The sequence below is a fragment of the Pongo abelii genome, chromosome 11 (genome assembly GCF_028885655.2).
Source record: "Pongo abelii isolate AG06213 chromosome 11, NHGRI_mPonAbe1-v2.0_pri, whole genome shotgun sequence".
NCBI lineage: Eukaryota > Metazoa > Chordata > Mammalia > Primates > Hominidae > Pongo > Pongo abelii.
In genome coordinates, this window is record NC_071996.2 from 64,171,094 (window position 1) to 64,193,985 (window position 22,892).

The 22,892-nt window shown below is 33.8% G+C and overlaps 1 protein-coding gene across 8 annotated transcripts in view; it reads left to right on the forward strand.

Moving 5' to 3' along the window:
- Positions 1 to 22,892, forward strand: part of SLC4A10 (solute carrier family 4 member 10) — a 365,731-nt gene that overhangs the window by 69,037 nt on the left and 273,802 nt on the right. Inside the window, exon 1 of one of the 8 annotated variants that reach the window (XM_024243565.3) lies at positions 19,519 to 19,891. The exons of 6 other annotated variants lie outside the window; for them this stretch is intronic. In XM_024243565.3, coding sequence (XP_024099333.1) covers positions 19,811 to 19,891 — 81 coding nt within the window. In that variant the 5' untranslated portion in view covers positions 19,519 to 19,810. Of the gene's footprint in view, positions 1 to 19,518; positions 19,892 to 21,700; positions 21,817 to 22,892 lie in introns of those variants that run through there. One more of the 8 variants, XM_024243563.3, reaches the window with a different exon arrangement.

The following is a 22,892-nucleotide window of genomic DNA, read 5'->3' on the forward strand; positions in this document are numbered from 1 at the left end:
CTAAATGTTATTACAAATGAATCAAAAAGTTTAAAAAATTAAAATGTTTGTAAAGTAAAATTGTAAGCTAAGGTTAAGAAAGAAAGGGTTTTAAAAATAAATTTATTCTAGCCTAAGTGTATTGTACGGTGTTTATGAAGTCTACAGCAGTATACAATTATGTCCTAGGCCTTCACATTCACTCACCACTCGCTGACTCACCCAGAGCAACTTCCAGTCCTGCAAGCTCTGTTCACAGCAAGTGCTCTATATGGGTGTACTGTTTTTTATATCATATTTTTACTGTACCTTTTTAATGACTAGATAAGTTTGGATTCACAGATACTTACCATTGTGTTACAATTGCATACACTATTCAGCACAGTAACATGGTGAACAGGTTTGTGGCTTAGGAGCAATAGGTTATACCATATAGCATAGGTGTGTAGTAGGCTATCCCCTCCAGATTTTAAGTACACTCTATGATGTTTGCATCATGACGAAATTGCCTAAGAACACATTTCTCATCACATGTCCCTGTCATTAAGTGAGGCTGTATTTCATGTAATTAATACTGTAATTAATATTTGGAAATCATAATCTTTAAAGAAATAAGATCTTTCCAGATGTTATAATATATTTTCTATTAATGCTTTTGGGCACCGACATTTTTTACTAGTTAAATCAACACTTTAGTGGGTAAGACAACCATGCAATAAGCACAGCAGACTCTTGGCAAAATCATGAAGCAAAACAAATATATCTTTTGAACTTTCACCTTGTCTTTTGGTGCATTTTCATTCAGATTTTTTATTCAGGTTCTCTTTTTGACATGCTCTGCCCTGAACACACCAGGCTCCCAGACTCCTCAAAACTTTTCTGTTCTCTAAAGAATATGGTGGATTCATGGCATATACTAGTGTTCAAAATGAATTTAAAAGTTTCACTGACAGAATAGGAAAAAAGTTTTGCAATCTATTCATCTGACAAAGGTCTAATATCCAGAATCTGGAAGGAACTTAAACAAATTTACAAGGAAAAACAACCCATTAAAAAGTGGGCAAGGGACATGAACAGACACTTTTCAAAAGAGGACATTTATGCAGCCAACAAACATATAAATAAAAGCTCAACATCACTGATAATTAGAGAAATGCAAATCAAAACCACAATGAGATACCATCTCATGCCAGTCAGAATGGTGATTATTAAAACGTCAAGAAACAACAGATGCTGACAAGGCTGTGGAGAAATAGGAACGCTTTTACACTTTTGGTGGAATGTAAATTAGTTTAACCATTGTGGAAGACAGTGTGGTGATTCCTTAAAGACCTAGAACCAGAAATGCCATTTGACCCAGCAATTTGAACCAGTGCCATTTGAATCAGTCAAATGCCATTTGACTGGTTACATACACAAAGGAATATAAATCATTCTTTATAAAGATACATGAATGCATATGTTCATTGCGGCACTATTCACAATAGCAAAGACATGGAATCAACCCAAATGCCCATCAGTAATAGACTGGATAAAGAAAATGTGGTACATATATACCCTGGAATACTATATAGCCATAAAAAAGAATGAGATCATGCCCTTTGCATGGACATGGATGGAGCAGGAAGCCTCCTCATTAAACTAAAGCAGGAGCAGAGAACCAAGCAGCACATGTTCTCACTTATAAGTGGGAGCTGAACAATGAGAACACATGGATACAGGAAGGGGAACAACACACACCAGGGCCTATGGCAGGGTGTTGGAGGAGGGACAGCATCAGGAAAAATAACTAATGCATGCTGGGCTTAAAACCATGTGATGGGTTGATAGGTGCAGCAAACCACCTTGGCACACATTTACCTATGTAACAAACCTGCATGTCCTGCACATGTATCCCAGAACTTAAAGTAAAATAATATTAAATTGAAAAAAAGAAATTTGAAAGTGGTGATAACCAAATTATGTCTATAATATGGATATTAATTTGATTTCCATATGCATATAGACACTATATATGTACATATAGATACATACATATCTTTTAAATTGTGCTTTAATTTCTGCAGTCAAATATGATGCAGTGAGATACAAGTATAAACTTTCATTATACATCAAGAAAATCAAAAGCTCATTTACAGATTTAACCCAACAGTTGTATTCCCTAGAAAGTTTTGCATTTTATTTAGAAAATTAGACACTATTTTCCCATGGCTATAAAATTTAATATTGCCTTGAACACATGGAGATAAAGAGCAGAAGGATGGTTATCAGAGGCTGGGGAGGGTAGGTGGAGGGTGGGGTGGGGTGGGGGTGACAATGGTTAATGGGTGCAAAAAAAATAGAAAGAAAGAATAAGACCTAGTATTTGATAGCACAACAGAGTGACTATAGTCAAAATAATTTAAATCCTTAAAAAATAACTAGAAGAGTATAATTGGGTTGTTTGTAACACATAGAATAAATGCTTGACAGGATGGATAGCCCATTTTCTGTAATGTTATTATTACATATTATGTGCCTATATCAAAACATCTCATGTACCCACTAATATATACAACTACTGTGTACCCAGAAAAATTAAAAATTAATATTGTCATCATTTTAAAAAGTAAATAAGTATTATTGAGCTCTTATATACTCAATTCTGTGACTTTCAAGTAGCATAAAATATGGTTTCTGCCCTCAGGAGGGCAGAATCTCATAGAGGAGATAATCTTGTAGAGGAAACAAGTCTTCCATTCCTTTGTTCATCAAACATTTGTTGAATGTTTATATATTCAAATTAGAAATCCATTCTCTTGAGGAATTTACAGGTTAAGAGACAAAACATACATGAATGTTATGAAACAAGTTTGTAAATGGTGAATGGACATAATAGAAGTTCAAATAAAATATGCATTTAGAGGTCATGTACATAAAAAGAAAGGTGTCCATGTGAAGTAGTGTAGGCTACATGTCAAATGAATGAGGTTAATAACATGGAGCTTTAGAGGACAGATTAGTCAAGTAGTTTGAGAGAAGTTGGGGAAAATTTTATTTAGGAGATACGACAAATTCTCCTTAAACAAAGAAAAGAAAAAAGAAGAGAAAAGAAAAGAGCAGTGGAGTCTGTGGAAAGGACACCCCAGAAGGAGGGCCTTGTAAACATACGGTTCCACACGTTAGAATGGTTATATGATCCTCTGCCTTTTTATAAATTAGCATTTTTAAGAGATTAAAAATTTTTATGTAGATATATAGAAATATAAAATTAGATAATTATTCAAAGAAAAACATATAGGACTATTAAATGTTGTAATACATTTTTCTATGGGCTGAAATTTGGATTGTTGAGCATACTTGGTTCACTTTATTGTGAGAATAATATTGCTTGTCTGCATGATTATAGAATGTTGTTATGGTGAGTTGCACCTCAAGTATTTGAATATAAGGTAGTTAGTGTTCCTTAAGAGAACTGAACTTTTAAGTCAGTACTTAACACGTAATATGAAATATTGTTTTAAAGATACCAAATGACTCCAAGCCTAAAATAGCTTAGTAAAGTCACTTTGAGTGTTAACGTTGCTAACGAAAGACTCTTCAATCAGGTGGAGGAAACGTCAGCAGCTAGGACAGCATGGATAAAGGCAGGTCACAGGGGCAAATGGTGGCAGTATTTATCAAGTCCAATGTAGGGCATTGAGCACTCGATCTAAAAACCTCCAATTACTTATCTAGATATAGATGGTATATTTTTACCTTATATAATCAGATGTTTAAATTTTAACTAACTCGTCCAAGTTCGATGCTACATTTGCTAAAGCAATTTTCATTACAATTTGACTTTCCATGGTGCTGTACTGGAGAGGAGTTAGCAGCCTTAGCAGCCTTAGCAGCCATGTATCATAAATTAACAAATCTTGGTGAGCAAAAAAAACTGTATTGTTTTTAACAATGTAAAAAGGCAGTTATTTATTTTCAGGTTGCTTAAATTGAAACAATAAGCAGTGTTTCATGGATGATTGCCATGTTCCCTTTTATTCTAAAGGCAGATGAAAGAGTGATTCTCTCAGAACTGGAGAAAAAGGCAAGTTCGAGTGTATCACTTTAAATTCTGTTATGATTTTTACACCTTAGATGGCCCCTAAATTACAAAACTTCTTTACGATTTCAAAACTTTAAAGGGAAAGGGAGCATCTTGGTTGTTTGCTGGCAGTATTGTTCTATACAGTTTGGGTAAACCCTGGGGCAAATGCATTGGTCAGGAATTCCAGAACTACTGTTTATTTTAAATAATTTAAACTTTTTAGATATTAACTTAAAACAAAACTTATCCCAGCTTTCACTCAAACAAAAATATCCTCAAAAATGACAAAATAAAAGTGATGGTTTAAAGTATGGATCTGAAATTTCAGGTGTAAACTGTTGTCTACTTCCTAGAAACCTGTGGGCCAACTGTGCTCGTAACAAAATCTCATCCAGCAAAGATTTGCAGCATTTTTCCTTTTTTGCTATATCTGTCTTTTATTTTTTTCAGTTCTATTGAGTTTAATTAACAAATAAATGAAAAATCAAAGTTTGTACCATTTGACCAACATCTCCTCATTTTCCCCACCCTTCAACCTCTGGCAACCAGCATTCTACTCTCTGTTTCTACAAATTCGACTTTTTTTTTTTTTTTTTTTTTTTTAAGATTCTACATATAAGTGATATGTACAGTATTTGTCTTTCTTTGTTTGGCTCATTTCACTTACCAAAATGGCCTTCAGGTTCATCCATGTTGTCTCAAATGGCAGGATTTCCTTCTTTTTTATGGCTAAAAAATATCCTATTGTCTATATATACCACATTTTCTCTATCCATTCGTACATCCACGGATGCTTAGGTTGTTTCCATTTAATGGCCATTATGAATAATGCTGTAATAAAGATGGGAGTGCAGATACCAAAATTGTATTTCTTAGGGTGCAAGTTTAAGAGAAATACTCAAAACTTGGCACATTCACAAAAGTGATGCCAATCATTGAGGTCTCTTGAGAGACAACTGACTTTTCCAGATGACAGCCCCTTTTCTTTTATTACTCACTTTACCTTTATCCTACAATAATTTTTTTGAGAACATGTGTGACTTTGATACATATCATTTATTATTTATGACCTGATATCATAGTTTCTTAGTATAAATAAATCAAAATTGTAAGGTCAGAGGAACAAATTATTTGAATTTAAGGATTAATGATGGAAGACCTCATTAATTAAGACGAGGATTGAGACACCTTAACTCCCTTAAAACTTGCATGTACAACTCACATGTTTGTGCTACTATTTATGCATAGGTATTTTTTTCTCCAGACATACTTTATGCTGCTTAAGGCTAAGATCATATTTTACTTCTCTTAAACTTCACAATGTTAAAGCAGAAATACGATAAAATGTTTAATGAATGAAATTCAGAGACTACAGCAGATTGTCAAAAAAAAAAAAAGGAATAAAGCCATTCTGTTTCTATATATACTGTACATATTTAAAGAGAGGAATTTACTTTAGAAGTAACAGGAAAAAAAACCCCTGACTTTGTAAGGATCAAAGCTTTAGTGGAGAAACACAAGGGCATAACAAACTATTATGTTTGAGGCTAATGGACAGAATAATTCAGATTCTTGTTTGATTTATGTTCTTTGAAGAGTTGCTAGTTCGCTGAATTAATTTAAAACAGGCTTTAAACCTTAACCCAATTTTAAATTGAAATGGTAACCAACAGTCAACAGAAGATAAAGTTGCAGAATTATCTTTGGAAGAAATATTAACACATCCCCTTCGGTCATTATTATTTTAGTTTAAAATTACTGCTAGATGTTAATGATATTGAGATAGAGTATTTTAAAAATTTTATATGTCAACATTGAATTTTTCTTATATCTTTGTGTACCATAATCAAAGTTATTATGGCCTTAAGCTAAATTTCAGCACTGCATTTAATTCTCCAGGTATCTATAAACAAAAAAAGACTGAATGTGAAATTGTAACTAAGCATAAATATTTGTATATGTGAATATGACGTAGTAATTACTTCTTTTCTTCCAAAGATATTTGGAGTTCAACAAAATATAGACTGGGTAAATATTATAACTTTAAAATACAGAGAAATTAAGAATCTCTAGAGCCAATTGAGTAAAGGAGAAAATGGTTTTCGATCTTCCTTTATTCTGTGTTTCTGAAGTTTTCTGTTCTGTGCCATGGACTGAAACTGATTTTTAGCACACCTATAATTAGCATTGATTTTAAATATTATTTACAAATCAACTCTTTTTGCTGATGTTTCACTCATACTGCTTAATTTGTTCTTATATACCCAATACTAGTTGTTCTTGGAGGGAAAGAGAGAAGAGTAATCTTAACATTTCATTTTATTGAATTTTTGCGTACTGTTGCATTTTTCATCCTTCAGGAGGTACGATTTTAGAGATAAATTCTCCTTGGTCATCTTCTCAATCTAAAATTACACTGATATCAACTCTTAACTGTAGTTCTTTGAAGACTTTAACCTACATATTTATAATCATTTATGTTTAACAAACCATTTATTGATTAGCATTTAGAGGCTTCTCAATATTGTGCTGTTACAAATTCTGTTGCTATAATGATCGTTGCACTTATATCTCTGTGCTCTCATTCCTTAGGCTATTTTATAGACTATCTTCTCAAGAGTAAGCATGTTCAAAATTATTATAGCTCTATTTACAGTCAGGCTTAAGAAGCACTCTTTCATTAAAGTTAAGAGCTTCTTAATAGGCTAATTCCTGCATTCTACAACCATAAACACTAAAGAGAACAATAATTCAAAGGAACAAATGTTTAGTGACAGCAGTTACCAAGGCTACCTGACATTTATTTATTTATTTATTCATTTTTATTTTTAATTTTTTTATTATACTTTAAGTTCTAGGGTACATGTGCACAATGTGCAGGTTTGTTACATATGTATACATGTGCCATGTTGGTGTGCTGCACCCATTAACTCGTCATTTACATTAGATATATCTCCTAATGCTATCCCTCCCCCCTTCCCCTCACCCCATGACAGGCCCCGGTGTGTGATGTTCCCCTTCCTGTGTCCAAGTGTTCTCATTGTTCAATTCCCACCTATGAGTGAGAACATGCGGTGTTTGGTTTTTTTGTCCCTGTGTTAGTTTGCTGAGAATGATGCTTTCCAGCTTCATCTGTGTCCCTACAAAGGACAAGAATTCATCCTTTTTTATGGCTGCATAGTATTCCATGGTGTATATGTGCCACATTTTCTTTCTTTTTTTTTTTTTTTAAGATTGGAAGATTTTTTATAATAATTTAGGGATAACAAAAATTAAAACAAATGATATATTTTGTTAAATCATTTATGTATTATACAAATGAAAATAAATTCTTCATAACTGGCACAGTATAATTTACAGTGCTTTAAAATTTTCTGCTGTAGTTACTTCCACTGTTTCTCTAGAAACATGTTGATACAGAACTGTATCTGCTATAATAATCCTTAATTTAGTAACTGTGTTTGAAAGCATTTTTACTTCATCATTTCTCCTCTCCTCCAAGCCAACTATTCTGCATCTCCTTACAATATGCCCTATAAGTCATCAGGTGTCTGCCAGGACGACTCACTCTGCTTGTCCAGGATGATCCCATTGAAAGCACGTTAGAGACACCTCTCTTGCCCTGACCTGTCAAGGAGTTGTTGCTCCTTGAGAAATGCTTTTTCCATTCCCAAATGCTTTCATATACTCATCTCTTTTTGTCTCACAATATCCCTGGTGCCACATTTTCTTAATCCAGTCTATCATTGATGGACATTTGGGTTGGTTCCAAGTCTTTGCTATTGTGAATAGTGCCGCAGTAAACATACATGTGCATGTGTCTTTGTAACAGCATGATTTATAATCCTTTGGGTATATACCCAGCAATGGGATTGCTGGGTCAAATGGTATTTCTAGTTCTAGATCCTTGAGGAATCGCCACACTGTCTTCCACAATGGTTGAACCAGTTTACAGTCCTACCAACAGTGTAAAAGTGTTCCTATTTCACCACATCCTCTCCAGCATCTGTTGTTTCCTGACTTTTTAATGATCGCCATTCTAACGGGTGTGAGATGGTATCTCACTGTGGTTTTGATGTGCATTTCTCTGATGGCCAACGATGATGAGCATTTTTTCACATGTCTTTTGGCTGCATAAATGTCTTCTTTTGAGAAGTGTCTGTTCATATCCTTTGCCCACTTTTTGATGGGGTTGTTTGTTTTTTCTTGTAAATTTGTTGGAGTTCATTGTAGATTCTGGATATTAGCCCTTTGTCAGATGAGTAGATTGCAAAATTTTCTCCCATTCTGTAGGTTGCCTGTTCACTCTGTTGGTAGTTTCTTTTCCTGTGCAGAAACTCTTTAGTTTAATTGGCTCCCATTTGTCAATTTTGGCTTTTGTTGCCATTGCTTTTGGTGTTTTAGTCATGAAGTCCTTGCCCATGCCTATGTCCTGAATGGTATTGCCTAGGTTTTCTTCTAGGGTTTTGATGGTTTTAGGTCTAACATTTAAATCTTTAATCCATCTTGAATTAATTTTTGTATAAGGTGTAAGGAAGGGATCCAGTTTCAGCATTCTACATATGGCTAGCCAGTTTTCCCAGCACCATTTATTAAATAGGGAATCCTTTCCCCATTTCTTGTTTTTGTCAGATTTGTCAAAGATCAGATGGCTGTAGATGTGTGGTATTATTTCTGAGCGCTCTGTTCTGTTCCATTGATCTACATCTCTGTTTTGGTACCAGTACCATGCTGTTTTGGTTACTGTAGCCTTGTAGTATAGTTTGAAGTCAGGTAGTTTGATGCCTCCAGCTTTGTTCTTTTGGCTTAGGATTGACTTGGCAATGTGGGCTCTTTTTTGGTTCCACATGAACTTTAAAGTAGTTTTTTCCAATTCTGTGAAGAAAGTCATCGGTAGCTTGATGGGGATGGCATTAAATCTATAAATTACCTTGGGCAGTATGGCCATTTTCACAATATTGATTCTTCCTATCCATGAGCATAGAATGTTTTTCCATTTGTTTGTGTCCTCTTTTATTTCATTGAGCAGTGGTTTGTAGTTCTCCTTGAAGAGGTCTTTCACATCCCTTGTAAGTTTGATTCCTAGGTATTTTATTCTCTTTGAAGCAATTGTGAATGGGAGTTCACTCATGATTTGGCTCTCTGTTTGTCTGTTATTGGTGTAAAAGAATGCTTGTGATTTTTGCACATTGATTTTCTATCCTGAGACTTTACTGAAGTTGCTTCCCAGCTTAAGAAGATTTTGGGCTGAGACGATGGGGTTTTCTAAATATACAATCACGTCATCTGCAAACAGGGACAATTTGACTTCCTCTTTTCCTAATTGAATACCCTTTATTTCTTTCTCTTGTCTGATTGCCCTGGCCAGAACTTCCAACACTATGTTGAATAGGAGTGGTGAGAGAGGGCATCCCTGTCTTGTGCCAGTTTTCAAAGGGAATGCTTCCAGTTTTTGCCCATTCAGTATGATATTGGCTGTGGGTTTGTCATAAATAGCTCTTATTATTTTGAGATACGTCCCATCAATACCTAATTTATTGAGAGTTTTTAGCATGAAGCATTGTTGAATTTTGTCAAAGGTCTTTTCTGCATCTATTGAGATAATCGTGGTTTTTGTCTTTGGTTCTGTTTATATGCTGGATTACATTTATTGATTTGCGTATATTGAACCAGCCTTGCCTCCCAGGGATGAAGCCCACTTGATCGTGGTGGATAAGCTTTTTGATGTGCTGCTGGATTCGGTTTGCCAGTATTTTATTGAGGATTTTTGCATCAATGTTCATCAGGGATATTGGTCTAAAATTCTCTTCTTTGGTTGTGTCTCTGCCAGGCTTTGGTATCAGGATGATGCTGGCCTCATGAAATGAGTTAGGGAGGATTCCCTCTTTTTCATATTGATTGGAATAGTTTCAGAAGGAATGGTACCAGCTCCTCCTTGTACCTCTGGTAGAATTTGGCTGTGAATCCGTCTGGTCCTGGACTTTTTTTGGTTGGTAGGGTATTAATTATTGCCTCAATTTCAGAGCCTGTTATTGGTCCATTCAGTGATTTTTATTTTATAATTATTATTTTATTTGAGATGGAGTCTCGCTCTGTAGCCCAGGCTGGAGTGCAGTGGTGCCACCTCAGCTCACTGCAAGCTCTGCCTCCCGGGTTCACGCCATTCTCCTGTCTCAGATTCAGGAGTAGCTGGGACTACACGCGCCGCCACCATGCCTGGCTAATTTTTTGTATTTTTTTAGTAGAGACGGGGTTTCACTGTGTTAGCCAAGATGGTCTCAATCTCCTGACCTCGTGATCTGCCCGCCTCGGCCTCCCAAAGTGCTGGGATTACAGGCGTGAGCCACCGCGCCCGGCCGACATTTATTATGTTTCTCTTGTTTGAGTCACCTTTGAAATTGTTCTTTTATTTACCATAAGAGTAGCTTCAAAGGTGACTCAAACAAGAGAAATGTGTTTTGAGTTTTGAAATAGCCATCCCGGCATACAAAGGTAATTTTAATGGCCTGAAAAATGTCTTCATTTTTAATGATTCACAGCATAGTTTAAGCATATATTAAGTTCAAATATTGCCAATGTATTTATTAGGTGTGATGGAGGAATATGAAAGTGAATCATACATATGATTTGTCTTGAGGATCTTAATAATTGTAAATGAAAGACAAGATTAAGCCTAAAAGAAAGTGAAAATGTTTCAGAGTAGTCAGGAAGTTAAAATTGAGGATTAAAGGGCTTTGAGAAAGGGTGGTGGAACCAAAAGCATGTAATCAAGGAAGGTTTCATGGAAGATGTTCTTTGTTAAACTTTGATGGATAGATAGGATTTAAAACTATGGAGATGAAGGAGAGAGGCCTGCATTCTAACAACAAGAAGAACATTTGTTAAGTACTTCTTATTTCCTGGATTTGAGGCACTATGAATTAAGCACTTTATAATTTTAGTTAATCTAATTTTTCAACAAACCCTATGTAGATAGATACTATTATTATCTACACTATATTGATAGGGAAACTGAGGTCCACAGAAATTTTGTAACTGGTAAAATGTCCTAGGGTTATTAAATGGCAGCACTAAGATCTGAACCAAGATCAGATGTAATAGCATGAACAAAACTTAAGGCCTTAAAACACAGAGTGATTATTGGGAATGGTGAGCTATTGGGTTTAGGCAGAGTAACTGACAAGTAAAGGCCAGTAGTGGTTGATGAGATTGGAAAGATCTGTCAGGATCAGTTATGGAGGTCATCAAATACTAGCTTAGGAAACCTATAGAGAGTTTTTGACTAGCTAATGACATAGTGGTTTTGGACAGGTAGAAAATAAGACTAAAGAGAGGTTACTGGATTTTGTAACTAGGTGGTCATTCATATAGCCATCGCATTTATTCAGTAATTTCTGTGTGCCAGGATTGTGAGGCAAATGTTGCTAATGTTGAAAATAATGAGAATAGAGAAATGGCCATTGGATGTGGAAAGAGGAAGGAACTGATCATCCTCCGTTATGTACTTTCTCTCCTACATTTGGCATATCGACTTTTTAAATGATCCATTGGATCTTCCCTTAATAGTGAAGATGATAACAATAATAAAATAATATCATTTATTGAACTTATATTTGCTAGACTATGTTGATTGCCTTATGTATATCATCTTCTTTAACCTTCAGAATAACTTTATGAGGTAAAACAATATTAACTGTATTTTACAGATGAGGAAACTTAAGGTTGGAAGCTCAAGCAACTTTGCTCATGGTTACTAATTGGTGAATCCAAGATTTAGTCAGTATTTGACTCAAAAGGCAACAGAATATAAAAGCTATGTTATTACACTGCACTTTTTTTTTTTATAACAGGTTCTGCTCTACGTGCTCTGTAGTGTCTACATTCTTATTCTCAGATCTTGGAAACTACTGCTCAGCCATGTATTTTGTGTCTGATTCAGTCTGATTATTTCATAATTTTAGTTTATACAGTTTTTTCTTTTTTGATACTATAACAAGTCAATCTTTTTTAGAATGATAGTAGCAAAAATATATTCAGCAATGACTCTATGACACGTAGCGCGCTGCCTGCTTCACATGTAATAATCACATTTAATCCTTGCACAACAATCTGCCTAGGGTTATCATAATTTTACATTTGAGAAAACTGAGACAGAAAGCATATATACAGATCCCAAGGGCAAAACCAGGATTTGAAATTGGTAGTCTGCCTCCATAGCCTGTGTTTCTAAGCACAGACATATGAGTCCTTTTGACAAATAAAGAGTGAGTTTTGAGGGTTTCTAGTTTTTTCTTTTAGGTGTTTTTTGCTGTTAACAGTCATATTTATTTATGATCTGTGAACCTGTCTGTGTTAGAATTTAAAAAGACAAAACCTGTCTTTAGCTTTCATAACTATCACTTTAAGTACAATTGTAGTGTTGCCAAAATTGCATTTTTTCACTGCACACTAATTATTTTCACTTAAAATTTAAAAATAATTGTAATTGATATATAATAGTTGTACATAGTTTGGGATATATTTGATATTTTGATGCAGGCATTCAACTGTAATGATCACATCAGGATAATTGGGATATCCATCACCTCAAACATTTATCTTTTCTTTTGTTGGGAACATTGCAATTCTTCTCTTCTAGCTATGTTGAAATATGCAGTAAGTTATTGTTGACTATAATCTCCCTACTATAACAGTGAATACTAGAACTGATTCCTTCTATCTAATTTTATTTTTGTACCTATTAACCATTTTCTGTTTATCCCCCTTCCTTTTACCCTTCCTAGCTTCTCATAACCACCATTCTACTCTCTACCCCCATAAGATCCACATTTATAGCTCCCACATATGAATGTGAAATGATCAGAGATATGCAAATCAAAACCACAATGAGATATCATCTCACCTCGGTTAAAATAGCTATTATCAAAAAGACAAAAAATAATGGACACTGGCCAGGCTGCAGAGAAAGGTGAATGCTGGTACACTGTAAGTAGAAATACAAAGTAGTACTGCCACTACGGAAAATAGTGTGCGGAAGTTCCTCAAAAACTAAAATAGAACTACCATATGACTCAATTCCACTGCTGAGTATATACCCAAAAGAAAGGAAATCAGTATATTGAAGAGATATATTGCAGCATTTCACAACAGCCAGGATATGGAATCAACCTAAGTGTCCAACCACAGATGAATGGATAAAGAAAATGTGGTATATATACACATTGAAATATTATATAGCCATGAAAAGAACAAAATCCTGTCATTTGCAGCAACATGGATGAAACTGGAGGTCATTATGTTAAGTAAAATAAGCTAAGATTGCATTTTAATGATAGCTAAGTTTATCAAAAAATTTCACTTAAAGGATCATTATTTCAATGGATTTTTTAAACAATGAAAACTTTTAAAGATTAAATACATTGCAAATGTTTATTTATATTTTCCTGTCATTTACTTAGCACTGGAATAGTGCTTGGAGAGAATAAGTTGACACATTAAAAAATATTGTCTTTACACATGGTATTTTGGAGACTTATTGGTGGATTGTTGGTCCTCCCAAGTTATTCCTTGGCTGAAGGTCTATCTGATAGTCATTTGGAAGGTTTCCTAAGGCTACAAAAATCTGTCTTTCTGTTTCAATGAGTAAAATAGCTTGCTCTGGGAAAATGACTCCCTCTCTCTAGGTCCACTCATTCTACAGATGTCACAGAGAAAAAATAAAGTCTATGTCTACATTTATCATTGCGTTGGTTTTCAATTAGTCTGCTTTGCCAACTTTTAATAACTTCTATTCAAAGAGTTGTTTTGCCTTACAATCCTAAGTATGTTCTCTATGGATCAGCAGTGTATCTTTGTCTATAAGCATAGAAACAAGGGCGCTTTATTTATCCTAAGTTTTTGTTGTTACTGTTAGAAAACCTACAAAGATAAGTCTATTTGGTTTAATTATAGTTAATTTAAACCTTTGTGTTAATGTATGCCTACCTTTCCTTTTCCATTTTCATATTAACTTTTTGAGACCATTTTTCTACATAGAGACTGTGTGATAACACAGTTTTGGCAAGACAATGAGTAAACACGATATTTCTATTGGAGATTGTAAATAGATATAACCCTTCTGGAGGGAAATTCAGCAATTTTTTACCCAAAGCCTCAAAAACATTAATATCCTTTGATCTAGTAAGTTTACTTATTGGGGTTTATTCTAAGAAAATAGAGGATATATGTAAGGCTGTGTGCACATAGATGTTTATCACACTGTTATTTATTATATTGAAAAATGGAAAAAATGGGAAAGTCTAAGAGTAGGAGATTGGTTCAATAAAGTATGGTACCTCTATTTGATAGAATACCAGTTAGCCATTAAACATTATGTTATAGAAAAATAATTATTGATGTAAGGAAATGTTAATATAATACTTGGTAAAGATGAATAGTTTACTATCATTTCAGGTGTATATTATTTAAAATACTAAAACTAAAATATCAATAATGGTTATCTCTGTATAATGAAATTTCATGAGTGATTCTCCCCACTTTTTTGATGTTTATGTTTTCTTCTGTCTGTGTAGATATGAAGCACTTTTGTAACTGGTATAAAAAGTTAGTCAAATACAAAATCAGTATTATCTAGAAAATTATTACATCTCTTGTTTTCCTCTATTGTGTGATCTCCTATACAGTTTTACTGATGATGATGAAATTAGAAAAGAAAGGAATCTATTAATAACTGGAGTAAAAAGAAGAAATGATGTATTATTAAGATTTGCTGCAGTCATTTGTATATTGAGAGGATACCATATCTTTACCTGTTTAGAAAGGCAAAGGTGTTTTTTTTGAGGCACAAACACTTCATCTGAACTGACCCTATGTGTTGTGGCACCCTACAACATCTACCTCAACAGGCAGCATTGATTATTTGCCATAATAATTAGGATTTCAATAGAAATGGCCAGCCTCCATCTATAAGGTGTTCTTTCCTAATAGCTTTGCTGTACATTATACATACGTGGTGACCTATGCCCCCAAGTTCAACCATATTCCTTGTAAATGTGAAAATATGGTAGTTTCATCACTTCTCAAAAAAAGAGAAGTAGGTACTCTGCAGTACACTCAGTGGTTTGTATTGTCCTGCTGTTAGTGAAAATCGCTTGAGATCAAATCTAACTAACAATGATTAGTTAGACAAATAGTGTCAAAAAGTTATGCCATACAATTTTTTTTCCAGTTTTTTCATATAGCACTAAAACTGTTGTGAGAGCTAATTCGTCAAAAACAGTCTGCACCAGCTTTAGCCCAGTATAAATAAAGTGTGAAAGTAAACAATCAATCACACACACACACACATAATAAATAATATGCAAAGCACATAAGGAATGATTTTTTCAAAGTTTAGATAGTCAATGAAAGTAGATTTGAATACTTTTTAAGAAATTAGACCAGAAATATGAGTACAACATTAGAAAGACCAAAATCTGAACCAAAATTTTTAGTAAAAAGAGGAAGCACATGAGAAACAGGGGTATTTGTTGAACTATTGAAATACTCCAAAGAAACTAGTTTCTATTTTTATGAAAAACAATGAAGTCTGTAGGTATATATTTATAAGATGAGTCATATTGGGAGCCATCTTTAAAAAATAAGACATTTTGTCTATTTCTTTTGGTGTATGTTTTACATAGTTGAGGTTGTACCCCACAAATATATTGGGATCTTGCTCTCCATTTGATAGGCTATTATGCTATATATTTTCGTTTATCATTAACATCTTTTGTTCTTAATATTCAGTGGTTACATGGCATTACACTTTTGGTGTTCCATAATTTAATTAAACTTTCTCTCATTGTTTCTATTTTTTCTTTACTTTTAAATAATGTAGCACTAAACATCTTTGAGCATAAATCTTAATCTGCCCTATTGCCTTTAGACAGGAAATACTAAGATGAACGACTGAACATTTTTAAGACTCAATACATTTTGCCAAGTTATCTTGAGAAGATGAACTAATTTACACTTTTTAAAGCAGTAGTATGTAAAACAAAATGAATTACTTGTATTTACTGAGGTATTTGAAGCAAGTCACTTTTGAATACAAATATAAGGTAAATTCTTTATGATAAAAGTAAACTTTAATACAGAAACTTGATTCTTATAGATTTTTTTCACTGTTTCTCAACCTAAAAATATTAAAATGAATGCTATTTGAATTACTAAGATATAGTATATTTATACAAAAATATAATTTCAAACAGTGACTTATATTGGGGAAAACTAGGAAACAGAAATTCTGAATTTTGACCTTGGCCCTACTAATAACTGACCTTGGGTGTGTCACTTAACTTCCCTAGATTTTAGTTTTCCCCATCTGTAAAATAAGTGCATTGGATCACATGATCCCTTAGAGATGAAAAGCAAGAGCTAAATGAGTAGTAATTATTATAAAGAAGTTCTTGCTCTTTTTAAGATGCTAATCTTTTATTATTTGAGATGTTCTTATGTTCAGCAAGTCATCAAATAAATAGAGTTACCCTCAATGTATGCTTTTTACCCTGCTGTGGTCTGAATGTTCTTGCATCTCCAAAGTTCATATGTTGAAAATGTAATCACCAATACAATGGCATTAGGTGAGACATTTGGGGGGTGATTAGACCATGAAGGCAGAGACCTCATAAATTGAATTTGTGCCCTTATAAAAGAGGCCCCAGAGAGTTGCCTTGCCCCCTTTTCTGCCATGTGAGGTTAGAGTGAGACTTCTCAGCCTTGAGAGCTGTGAGAAATAAATATTTGTTGTTGTGGTATTTTGTTATAGCAGCCCAAACGTACTAAGATACACTCTTTTGGCTCTCTCCTCATTCAGTCCAAGGGTGTTCTGCTAGGTTTTGGCTACTCTTCATTTCTTTTATCAAATATTTGTTAAGGCTTATTAGGGAAAGTCTAGAGGTATTCTGCTTTACTCTTATGACCATATCTTAATAACACTGGTATGAGTAACATACCGTATGAGTAAATAATTTGTTTTAGAGCAATGGTTTTCTAAAAATGGGGTATCATAGTTTTTAGTAATTAATTGTGTTAAATTGCTATTAAGAGGGTCAAGTAATAGATGTTAAGTAATTTTTTGGATGAAATAGATCTTATCAACTAGATAATAGATTAAGAGCTGCTTTGCACTCAGGTTTCATGTTTTTATTGCAAAGATCAATTGTGCTTACAAGAAAACACTGAAGGAAATTGGATTATATATACTAATTAATAACGTCCAGAGAATGATAAAAATATCAATGTTTGTATTCTTGCTGTGACACAATACCTGAAGGAAAAGTTCAATTTTCTTATTTTTCATTATTGATTCATTTAATAACTTTGATATGTAATAGTATAGAAGATTAGGAATGAACCTTGCTTGACGTTTCTCTTTTCCTCATTTCTCACATTCAATCCCTGAATTCTATCTTTTTTCAATAAGATGTGTATCTGGATCTATTCATTTCTCTTCATTCCTATTGCCACTTCTTTGGTTCAGGCCATCATCATCCCCTGATTGAAATTATGTAACATTCTCCTAATTTGTCTCCCGTCCTCCAGTTTTGTTTTACTCAATTGATTGTCTATTGAGTAGCCGGGATATTTTAAACCTGATTATGCTGACAGTTTCTCATTTCCCTAAGGGTAAAGCTCACACTCTTTAAATGGCTCCTGACGCTTACCGTGACTGGGCCTCACTTCTCATGTCTTCCCTCTGTTCTTACACTTTATGGTCTAACCTATGTTGTATTTGCCATTCCTTGAGTGTGACTAGATCAGAATCTTCTGTTTTAACAGTGCTTCCCTAGGGAAATCCTTTCTGATCTCTAGATTAGGGTAGGATGCCTTGCTATGGCTTTCATATCAACTTTTAATTCTTCAGCTACAACAAAACATACTTGTTTGATTTATCTGCTTTCTGTGATGGCAGGTTTTGTGTTGTTTGTTATGGAGTCCCTAGCACCTATATAGTACTTGACACATAGAAGATGTTCAATATTTTCTACAGGAAAGAATGAATACAGAAAGAGAGACAATGTAGCTTAGGAAGGCTTTATTGAGAAGATAGGTCTTAAAGGATGAGTACCTATTTTGATTATAATAAGAGGGTAAATGCTACATAGATAGAAATATTTGTTTACATGTGATTTTTCATTCAGATGTGTTATAGTATACATACAGCAGAATACCAAGCTCTGTGTCTCCAACTTGTGCAGTTAGAGGCAATAGTTTTTCTCAAGGTATAATATGGATCAGCCCAGTTTCTTAAGACTCATTGTGACTAGTCTCCATCAAATATTGTGAGTGAAAGAAGGGAAACTATTCACAGGTAAATAAAGTGTTCATAGAGTCGTGAATTCAGGCTGTTTATAATGTGAGGGCTGTTTCAGGATATGTTGTACTTGGTGTCTTAATTTTGAATGTAGTTGAATTGACTATAATCTTAGTCTTTTTTTTTGGTTTGTGTTTTCTTTATTTATAAAACACAACCTTTTGTCACACAGTAAAGAGAAAGCATTTCTAATTATAATTTTTGAGATATTGATTCTATATTAGAACACTTTATCAATCTTAAAGTTCCCTGATTCTGCTATGTTGTGGTAAAAGAAAACAGTACTCAAACTTTGATAAATAAGACACAGTGAAAATCCATAGTAAAAATGCCAACAACTTACATAGGTTTCATTGCTAGACTTAACTATGCAGTTTTAGAATTTGATAATACCACATTATCTTTTGCATGTAAACTCTTTAGAAGAAGATATTAAACAAAAAGATAAAATATATGTTGGTATGAAGAATCTGAAACATAAATGAAATCCCTGAAAATTAAAAGGTAAATATGTATTTACCTATTTACGATTTACACAACTGTCAAAGATTGCCAAAATACAAATCCTGTATAGGCGCTCATCATTTTGATGGGTGGACAAATGATGATACCCATAGTTTGGAGGGAAGATTCCTTCAAGAGAGTACAATTTTGCTTGGTAAATCTTTTGCATGTTAAACTCTTTAGAAGAAGAAATTAAATAAAAATATAAAATGTATGTTGGTATGAAGAATCTGAAACATAAATGAAATTCCTGAAAATTAAAAGGTGAATATGTATTTACCTATTTACTATTTATACAACTATCAAAGATTGCCAAAATTAAAATCCTTTTTAGGCACTCATCATTTTGATGGGTGGATAAGTGATGATATTCAGAGTTTGGAGGGAAGATTCCTTTAAGAGAGTATAATTTTGCTTGGTAAGTCATAAAGCCTAAAGCTTAGTCACATATAGAGAAAGCTGCCTAATAATTAAGAGTTGACATTTTAACATGGTATTTGCAACAGACACATTGGATACTTAATTAAATGGAAAACTGCTTATTTTTAAAGGACTGAAAAAATTCGACTCTCCTTGGCAAATGAAATCTTCATAGTATCAGAAATGGGAAATCTGAAGGATATGGCTCATTCTCTGTTTCGATGATGCAGAATTGCTCTAAGCAGTAAGCTTACAGTTTTCAGACAGCATTAGCAGCATCAGCAAATACAACTGTGTCAGTCTCTCTTAGTATGGGGTGTTTGTAACTGCACAGGGGAGACGATAAATAGTATATGTGATTTGATATCTTGATGGTGGCTTAAACAGATACTGATGGACAGATCTGTTGTTTGATATTTTTTTTCACTAGCCCTGAAGATGCTGAGACATAGAGATGACTGTGATTATCTTTTGTAAGACAGGAAATGCAGTCTTTAGGGGTTTCTGGAAATAGAAAGGTCATGCAGTCTGGAACCTGTGAGCCTTTTCAATCTCTAAGCCATCAGGTATGACCTCATGAATTATGATGATAATATTAGAATGTAGGGTGCTTGCTTTTTCTAGTTCTTATTCATTGAAAATATATTCATTAATGTAATTGTTTATTGTCAGACTTTCCTTAGGATATTTGAACAAGTAAGATTTATGGCAGCTAAACAATATGATTATTAGAAATGTGTGTGTATGTGTGTGCCTGTGTGTGTGTGTATGTGTTTAAATTTGTGTTTACTTTAGCTGCTTGGGGGAGAGGGTGGTAAAGGAAGAGATTCTTTGAATGTGATTAAAAGCAAGGTTTGGGGCGCCTCAGATTTTTCCAGATTAAGTCTGAATAGAGTCAATCTTTATATTTTACTTCAAGTGATAAAAATAGTACAAATTGATCAAACTGATAAGGATACATCATAGCTAGCTGCTTACAGATAGTGATATATTACAAATATTTTTATTATTTGGAATTTCTTAACCATAGAAACTGATGCTGCTACCATTGTAGTGTGCTACATAGCAAAGAAAGTTTGGTGAATAGAATCATCTTTTCAGCATCTGACCTATAAACTAATTTCCTGAAATTTATATTGCATTATCTGAACTGTTTTAAAGACATTGGTTTTAATCACTTCTCAGATCTATTGAAATATTGATGCTCTTGCTGCTTTTAAGGTAGATATATACTAACACATTGTTCATAGAAGAAAGCAGACTATAAATCTGTTTTTCACAAAGAAAGCTTGTGACATTTAAGCTTGTTGAAGATTTTTTGACCCAGAGAGCTTCGTCCTTTGCTTACTTTCATTTTCAAACTGAAAATACTTGACTATGTTAAACATGCAAATGATTTGGATTTCGATGTCCATTTTGTACTGAAACTCTGCCATTTATTTTAAACTATTTTCACCCATCAAGTTATATATAATGCATTTAACTTTGATTTGTTATAGCATGTCCTCAGAATTATATACTTGGATAAGAAACTACCTATATTTGACATTCAGATTTTGAAGGAAATATATTTCACTTTTTAAAATATTGTACGTACTTCTGCCTCAATGTTGGAGAACTTTTCAGGTACTCCATATTAAGTGATCAAAAAGAGAGAAACATGTTGCAGCAGTTCTCAACAGCAAGATGGTTTTGTCTTCATGATTTTGTAGCCTGATTGTAATTAATGCCTTATCAGGGTGAAATGACATAGATTAAAAAATGAATATATTTAAGGAAGTCTAAAACAATGAATTGATTCAGTTAAGGGGTTTCTCCTTTTTAATTAAAAACACATTCTGCCTACTGATATTGACTATAATTTATATGTTATTCAGGCTACTTAGCCAGCTTATATTCTTATTAGTAGGGAAGATTGGCATATTCTTAAGCTTGATTAATTTTGAAATGATTTGAATATACCTTTTAATTGCAACAAGACCTGTCTAATCTGTTAGAATTTATTTCCAGTATTTGCATGTATTAGTCATTATGAGTACATTCTGTTTCTTGGCATTGCTTTGGGATTCCTCTTGGTATTGGTTTCACAGCATTCTGCTATTTTTCACTGTATTCCTGACCTTTCAAGAGAACCAAACTGTAAAGATTTTTGGTTACTTTCCTTTAGTGACATTTAAATGAGGATATCTCGATAATTTTGTAAGGTGGAGAAAAATTACTATTTTAGAATTGTCATTTCTGTCACAAATCAGAGAAATTTTTCTCTGTTACTATTTCAAAATATACTACAATAAAAAGCAAAGACTGGTTAGAATGTAGTTAAATGCAATTTCAATCTTTCTTCTTGCGTGGCAAGATAATCTTGAGACCTTTGGAATGATAAAACTGATTGTAAACTTGCCCAGTAATGATTGGTCATCTTCCTTACAAAGGTTGCCTTCGTTTATACTATTTTACATGCATTTCATTATACATCATAAAGGTTTTAAAGGTAAGCTGTCTATAAAAACTATTTGAGTAATTCTTCAATTCAGTAAACATAGTAAAGGCTGATCATTGCATGATACTGTATGTATTTGGTGTTATGAGGAATGCAGAAAAGAAAAAGTCATTTCCTGCTTTCAAGGAGATTAGAAAATGTATACAATAAATTGTGTTCACATTTTGAATTGACTTTTGATAGGCAGTATGCTACAATCAGTTTTAACTTAATCTATAAGCTGATGAATCCTAGAAGGAGTTACATGTAACCTTTTTTTCCTTATGTAAATTTCTTGGTATTAGATAAATGAAGGCTTAGGTCAAACTGTATAATTATGCATCCCATAACTTTATTGAAAATCTCATTAAAGACTTTTAGAGTGCATAATTTCTTGTATAGGGCTTTATAAACTGTGAGTCAGTAAAATAGCTTTGCATGTTGTATAAGCCATCATTGTCAGTATGAGACTGAAGGTGGACCCAGTCCACTGGCAGGAGGCAGAAGTATCAGCTCAACATAGAGACTTGATCAATCCTGTCTAATTCTAGGCTCAGTGTGGGTAATTAAGTATTATGGAAGGGGTTTTGACTTTATAGGGATAAAACTTGGAAATAAAGAGTAGCAAATATGGAAGTGTCTGTTACTAACTAGGTCATTTGGAGAGTCCTTTGAATAAAATGGGGGAATAGGATTTACCTCAGGCTCTGAGAAAGCGGATCAGGAGCAACTAATTATGGAAGTGGAACTTAGCTGCTGCTTGGTGAACAGTGAGGCATTACTCTCTTCTCTTTCATTCCAATATGTTTGCTGAAAGTCGCAGGAAGGTGGGTAGAGAAGATGCAAAGCCCTTGTTTCCCCAGAATCCCAAACTGGAACACGCTGCCTGATAGTGCCTCCAAAGTGCCTGTTTCCTTGTATTAGAGCAATAGAAAATTTATTTGCAAATTCTTCTGGTTTGTAATGGCTGGCTGCAGCAAGAGGCTAGTGCAGTGGTTCAGTGTCTGGACTGCCATGTTCTCTGGGTTCAAATCTTAGCTATGCTACTTACTGGCTGTATGATCTTGGCTTGTTTCCTGATATGTAAT